This window comes from Cibotium barometz, chromosome 26 (genome assembly GCF_041138505.1).
Source record: "Cibotium barometz isolate CiBa-2024 chromosome 26, ASM4113850v1, whole genome shotgun sequence".
NCBI classification, from domain to species: domain Eukaryota; kingdom Viridiplantae; phylum Streptophyta; class Polypodiopsida; order Cyatheales; family Cibotiaceae; genus Cibotium; species Cibotium barometz.
In genome coordinates, this window is record NC_141071.1 from 1,830,453 (window position 1) to 1,837,187 (window position 6,735).

Genomic DNA, 6,735 nt, shown 5'->3' on the forward strand with positions numbered 1-6,735 from the left:
CATACTGGCAAGTTAGGTGGAGATGCAAAATAAGGACTCAACACAAACAAAATGGCTAGGCTTTATGACATAAGGTAGTAACCAAGAATGAAGAAGTAATTGAGGTAAAAAAATAAGGATTCAACACAAAATCATGCTTGGCTAGGCCATATGACAAAGTAGGTAACCAAGGTCCAAGAATGAAGAAGTAGATGAGAATAGATTGCTAGTATAAATAATTTATTAATTGAAGTCAATGGAGTTGGAACTTGGGACACGTGCCAAATCCACTTGTCCACTTGCAAGGTGGCATGTGCACGGACAAGTTTCCGAGGTGGCATGTGCACACGGACCCCAAAACTATTAATCCTAATTTGGAGCCCGATGTGTGAACCCTACATAAACCGCTCAGCCCCCGGATTTTTGTAGGTTGTAATAAAATTTCAAAAATAACTGACCGGCATGCAGAGTGACGGTAGACTCGCTCATGCAGGCCCAGCTGTGTCTTTGATCTCACCAGGCCATCCTTCCACCCATGCATCTCACGCTCTGGTGCAGAGGGAGAATCAGGGTCTGTGCAGAGAGAAAACTAGGATTTCTTAGATTGGTCCAGAGAGAAAGCAAGGGTTTTGAAGAGGGGGAAACTAGGATTTTGCAGACAGATGCAGGAAGAAAACTAGGTTCTTTTCCATCTTCGAAATCCGAGGCTCTCTGAGGGAGATCAAGACAGAAAATTAGGGTTTCTGTGGACTGCACTTTCAGGGATGGGTCTGTTCTCCGAGTCGCCTCTCCCCGTGCTGGGCAATCTGAGCCCTCTGTACCGCATCTCGCTGCTCATCGTGTCCACACTGCTGCTGGCCAAGATCTTGTCCACCCTCTTCTTCAAGCCTGCCCGCAAGAAGCTACCCCCGAAGGTCCGCACGCTGCCCCTTATCGGCGGGGTTCGCAAGTTTATGCGGGGTCCTATCAACATGATCCGGGAGGAGTACCCCCGCCTTGGGAGCGTCTTTACTGTCAAGGTCCTCAACCGGAACATCACGTTCCTGCTTGGCCCTGAGGAGTCCACACACTTCTTCAAGGCGCCTGAGTCTGAAATGAGCCAGCAGGAAGTCTACCAGTACAATGTGCCCACGTTTGGCCCTGGTGTCGTGTTCGATGTTGACTACTCGGTCCGGATGGAGCAGTTCCGCTTCTTCAGCGAGTCCCTCCGGGTTAGCAGCCTCAAGAGCTACGTGGAGCACATGGTTTTCGAGGCCGAGGTATGCAATGGCCTCTGTTTATGAATCTACTGATGCCATTTATGTGTAATTTTATCATTTTTGGCCACTTTTATGTTGATGCAAAGCATGCACCCATGTGAGGTTTGGATCTGAGGGAAGTTTACGTTCAAATTAACTCTGATATTTCTTTGCGTAGTGCATTTCTTAAGGTGGACCGGTAATGATATATTCCCTAAGCACGTTTGACACCATGGTGCTATTATGGACAGAATTTTTTCTCTAAATGGGGCGACGAGGGCGAAGTGGACTTGAAGAGTGAACTTGAACATTTGATTATCCTCACCGCAAGCAGGTGTCTCTTAGGCAGGGAGGTTAGAGATCAGTTGTTTCAGAATGTGAGTGATCTCTTTCATGATCTTGACAGTGGGATGCTTCCCATAAGCGTGCTGTTTCCTTACCTTCCAATCCCCGCACATAGACGGAGAGATCAAGCCCGGAAGCAGTTGGCAGACATTTTCTCCAAGATCATTCAGAATCGGAGGGCCTCTGGCAAGAGTGAGGCAGACATGCTGCAAGCGTTCATTGATTCTAAGTATAGAGCAACCGGACGCTTATTGACAGACTATGAGATAACCGGGTTATTGATTGCCGCTCTTTTTGCCGGTCAACACACAAGTTCTATCACATCCACATGGACTGGTGCTTACCTACTGAGGTGAGATACTTGTATTTCTCTGCTCATGTAGGGGTTTCTCTAATGCTTATACTGCTTTATCTATTTTGATGTTTTTAGACATAAGCAATATTTGGCACCAGTGTTGGATGAGCAGCGAGAGGTGATGAAACGCCACGGGGATGCACTAAATTATGAAGTTCTGGGTGAGATGGATGTCTTGTATCGGTCCATAAAAGAGGCACTTCGTCTGCATCCACCTCTCATTCTTTTGCTCCGCTACACTCACAAGGATTTTCCAGTGAAAACTAGAGAAGGCAGTGAGTATGTGGTACCAAAGGGGCATGTTGTGGCAACTTCACCTGCGTTTGCCAATCGATTACCTTATGTTTACAGAAATCCAGACACTTTTGACCCTGAAAGGTTTGCTCCTGGACGTGAGGAAGACAAGGCAGGGGGAGCGTTCTCGTACGTGTCTTTTGGTGGTGGAAGACATGGCTGTCTTGGAGAACCCTTTGCTTACCTGCAAATCAAGACAATCTGGAGTCACTTGTTCCGCAATTATGAGCTGGAGTTGATCTCACCGTTCCCTGAAATTGATTGGGATGCCATGGTTGTAGGTGTGAAGGGGAAGGTAATGGTGAGGTACAAGAAAAGGAGTTTGAAGGTTGAGTAGTAATGTCTGTCAGGATTTTGTTTTTTGACAACTCAGGCTCGCTTTTTGGTCAAGTTCGTGCTGGTCAGGAACAGTGAATTCTTATGGCTGTAGTGTCTAAGTTAGCAAGGAGTCGTGTTTAAGGTTTCCGTTGAGATTCGGTTTCAGAAGCTAGACATTGAACATCATGTTGTCATTTGTTATCTTTATATGTGTACCATAATGCTTTGTTATTTGTAATCACATAGTTTATCTGCACCTTTATGTTCTTCTGGAAATGAAAGCTTATGAGTTATGTGAGCAATTTATGAAAGTTATTTAGTTTCAAGTTGTGTCATCGTGTGTTTACTCCCATTGCATCACTCACTTGCTCTCTCTTTCTTGTTTTTAGGGTTTAGGTGTTAGGGTTTACGGCTCCTGCATTTTTTAGGATTTCTGTTTTTTTAAAAAGGTTTTTTGCATTTTTTAGGGTCTAGGGTTTTTGCATTTAGGGTTTCTGTGTTTTTTTGGTTTAGGGTTTTGCCTTTTTTTAAAGGACTTGTCTTTTTAGGGTTTTTGCATTTCCAAGGTTTTCACATTGCCGTGTTTAGGACTTATTCGTTTTTGGAGCTTATGTGTGTGTGTGTGGAGAGGTGGTGTGCGCGACCAGACCTTCTGCGGGCTGTGTGTCTGTACCTCATACGCTCTCTTGTTGGTGGTGTCTGACCTTAGCCTGTCTGCTTGCTGTTTCACTTTGTCTTTGCTTTCTGGGCGCTGACTGATGAAGTTCTCCGCTGCTTGCTCGCTGCTTGCTCGTTGCTGGTGTCTGACCTTTTTGCTGTCTGTTGAAGTGTTCTGCTTGTCTTATTGTTTGTCCTTCCTTTTGACTGTAGTCTCTCCTTACAGTACCTTTTTCGCTTCTTCCCCTGCTGCTTGTCGCCTTTCCTCTTTCCCTTTTTACTTGCTTGTCCTTTGCCTTCGTTCATATGAGTCTCTGTTTCTCCTCAGCCTTTTGGCTTGTGTGTGTGTGCATGTGGCAGTGTGCGTTCTTTTCTTGCCGTCATGACAGACTCTGATTCGGTCCTTCGTTATGCTTGGAAAATCGACAAGCCTCGGGATGGCTCTAACCCTAAGGAAGTCAAAGGAGTCTGCTTTGCATGGTTCCGATCTTGATGCTCAGTTTTTGTATGATGTCTTGCACAAGGACTTTGAATCAAGTAGGAGCAATTGGGATAAGCCTAAACCGTCTGTTAGATGCATTGTTCCCAAGGATGTGATCCTCCTGGAAGTTGGGAAATTCTCGGAACCTGCAGTGATACTTTTTTTCCTTAGGAAAGGTGCCAGCTGCAGAAGATGTAGGCAAATGGTTGAACAATCAATTGGAAGGATTGGCTGTTGAGAGCATTTACTATGCTGCTAAAGGTTTTTATGAAAAGTTATTTTGAAACTTGCAAACAACAAAAAGATGGTTATTATGCTTTTTGAAAAATCCCCTTTGTTTTTTATGGAGCACAGATGGTGCATGTGCTTCTGTGGTCTTCAACTACTGATTATCAATCACTGCCACATCATTAGTGTCTTGTTTGGGTGGAGGTAGTTGACTTTTCGACATTATACAGAAATGCTTTGCCTTACATAGCAAATCAATTGGGAATAGTTATTTGCCTTCAATTTGCAACAAGCAACATGAATTGTTTTTGTGTACTGTAGGATACAGATAAGCCAACTCTTGAATCCATTTGATTTGATGTAGGAGGTGTGCATATGGGAGAAAGATTTATGCTTTAAAGTGGGGACCGTTGGTTGGAGCTTGCTTCCACTGTGGTAAGTTGTGCATATGGGAGAAAGATTTATGCTTCAAAATGGGGAGCATTGGTCGGAGCTTGTTTCCATTGTGTTAAGTTTGGACACTACTCTCTTGATTGTCGGCTCTGCAATCCTCGGTAGATTCGATTCCATTGTCTGCCTGGAAATTTGATGCTAAAGCAATTAATGTTATCAAGTTATGTAGACAAGAGGTAAAGTAGTTGTCACCCAATCTGGGAGTGGTCAATAGAAAACTAATATAAAAAAAACATGATGTGTTGAGATAAAGGAGTTTCAGACAATGAAGGTTTGCAGAACCCCCATCCCAAATGTTTTTTGTCAGAGGCCAAGATAGCTCCAAATAAAAAATTGGGTTGAATAGATGTTGATGTTGGTTTTTCATGGAGTCAGATAGTAAAAGGAGGTGTACAACTTTTTCATGATCTACAGATGGATGTAGATATGTCCACCTAAGTTCTTGTATATACTCATGAATGCTTCTATCGGTTTTTCAACATATAATATACATGTTCTTAGTGATCCTAGAAAATGACGTTTGTTATGGGATTTTGCACATGCTACAAAACTAGATGTGTTTTGTTTACGAGAACATAATGGCAGGAAAAACAGGTTTCTTCCTTAGGCTATTGTATATATTATAGCAGAGTATATAATTACTCTAGTGTTTAGGCATGAATTGAATCTTGTTGTAGCTTACAATAATAGTGATGGTAGATTGTTCATTGTTTAATGTTTGTTAAATGGGCAGATATATGAGATTGGTGCATTACATGCTCCCATGGTCTCTGCCAAGAGAGATCTTTTATGGGATAAAATTGCCAGTTATCCTTGGTTGACAAATGCTCTCTTTCCTTTGTGGGATGATAATACTCATGGAACCACTCACATGATAGCTATGGAAAGGGTTAGCTGAGAATGCAATTAAAAGCATGGACATTATGGATATATGGAAAGCTGTTTGTCCTCACAAAAAGGGCTTCACCTTTCATCATAATTCATTTACAGGTTATAGAGCAAGATTAGACAAATGGTATTTGTACATGCTGACCATGCTGATCCCATTCCTTCCCAAATGTGGGTGGATTATACATAGTAGTTTTGAGCGGCAAGCAAGAGAAGCACAGGAAGCAGTATGAGGATAAGAGCTTCATCGAATCTTCTCCCTTTGTGTTGGCTACTACACCCTTGTCGGGAGCTCTTCGAGAGGCACCAGTAAACAAACTCCGATTGAGGAGCTTTTTTCGTGGGAGCGGAGCTTAAGGGCCGAAATGCATTTTAGGCGTGTCTGGACCTCCGTTTTTTAGTTCGCAAGCATTCACGGGTACTCGGGTAAGTTTTAATTCTCTGCAAAATTCTATTTTTGGTACTGCAGGAAGAGTGATTGGTCGTGCAGACACTGTGTGTACTGTAAAGAGGTCTTACATGTGCTATTGGGTGTATGTATGCAAGTTGAGGTCACTGGTTGTGTAGTTTGGGTGTAGCATAGTACCACTGCAAAGAAGACAACAGTTTGTGCAGGTCAAACCAGAGTGTTATTTTTGGTGAGTTTGTGTTACAGACAACATGTGAAATGATGGAATTAACTAGATTGTTACAGAGAAGCTTGAAAAGAATAACTTCCATGCTTGGACGTTTAGATTGATAAATTTTCTAATTGGAAAAGGCTATTGGGACTACATTGAAGGTGAACATGAGAAGGCACTAGCGATACTAGAGATTAATCCAACTGCTCAGATGTAAAAGAATACAAGAATTAGAATCAAGGAACAACGAAAGTCATGTATTGGCCTTCTATTAGCATACATGACACCATGATTGGGCATATACAGGATGCCAAGTCACCCAAGGAGGCATGGGACACCTTGGTGAAGCTGTATGAATCAACACCAAGGCACGAAAAATTCAATTGAAGAATGAGCTTCATACAGTGGAGAAGAAAAGCATGTCTATGAATGATTATGCCTTGAAGATTAAGGGCATTGTGGAATCCCTTGTATTTATTGGTGTTTTTGTTGTTGTTGATGATAAGGTGGAAGTATGTCTACGTGGTCTCAAGCCACAATACAAGACATTCAAGACGTCTATTCAGACTCGGAAAAATATTCCCAACTTTACAGATTTGGTATCAATATTGATCATTGAAGAGAAGAATCTGGGTGAAGATCAACAGTCTTCACAAAACAAAAACAGTTCAGAGCAGCGGGCCGCCTACACAAGTTTAGGTAGAGGATGAGGTAGAGGTCATGGACATGGCCAAGGTGGTGGCCGAATAGGTAATCAGAATTTTGGTCAGTAGCAGCAGAGCAACAGTCCCATGAATCACAACAACACATAGGTGGAAGAGGCCAGTTTAGAAGCAGGGGAGTCAAAGAGATCGTGGTAATTAGCAAAGGTAGCATAAT

The 6,735-nt window shown here is 42.8% G+C and overlaps 1 protein-coding gene across 2 annotated transcripts; it reads left to right on the forward strand.

Moving 5' to 3' along the window:
- Positions 1 to 401: 401 nt before the first annotated feature.
- Positions 402 to 4,862, forward strand: LOC147623563 (obtusifoliol 14-alpha demethylase-like). Of its 2 annotated transcripts, XR_015269174.1 has the most exons (4): positions 402 to 1,238; positions 1,469 to 1,914; positions 1,993 to 4,099; positions 4,260 to 4,862. XR_015269174.1 is itself a non-coding variant. In XM_086820120.1 (3 exons), exons 1-3 carry the CDS (start codon positions 744 to 746, stop codon positions 2,546 to 2,548), a joined length of 1,497 nt encoding a protein of 498 aa, XP_086676246.1. In that variant the 5' UTR covers positions 402 to 743; the 3' UTR covers positions 2,549 to 4,862. The 2 variants fall into 2 exon arrangements, 1 of the variants encoding a protein (XP_086676246.1); XM_086820120.1 differs by having other exon boundaries at positions 1,993 to 4,862.
- Positions 4,863 to 6,735: the final 1,873 nt, after the last annotated feature.

Bases quoted from the DNA above. Each gene is read 5' to 3' on its own strand.
- LOC147623563 (XM_086820120.1), top strand. From the start codon at position 744: ATGGGTCTGTTCTCCGAGTCGCCTCTCCCCGTGCTGGGCAATCTGAGC. The intron at 1,239-1,468 runs GTATGCAATGGC...TATTATGGACAG, and splicing joins ACATGGTTTTCGAGGCCGAG to AATTTTTTCTCTAAATGGGG. The intron at 1,915-1,992 runs GTGAGATACTTG...TGATGTTTTTAG, and splicing joins ACTGGTGCTTACCTACTGAG to ACATAAGCAATATTTGGCAC.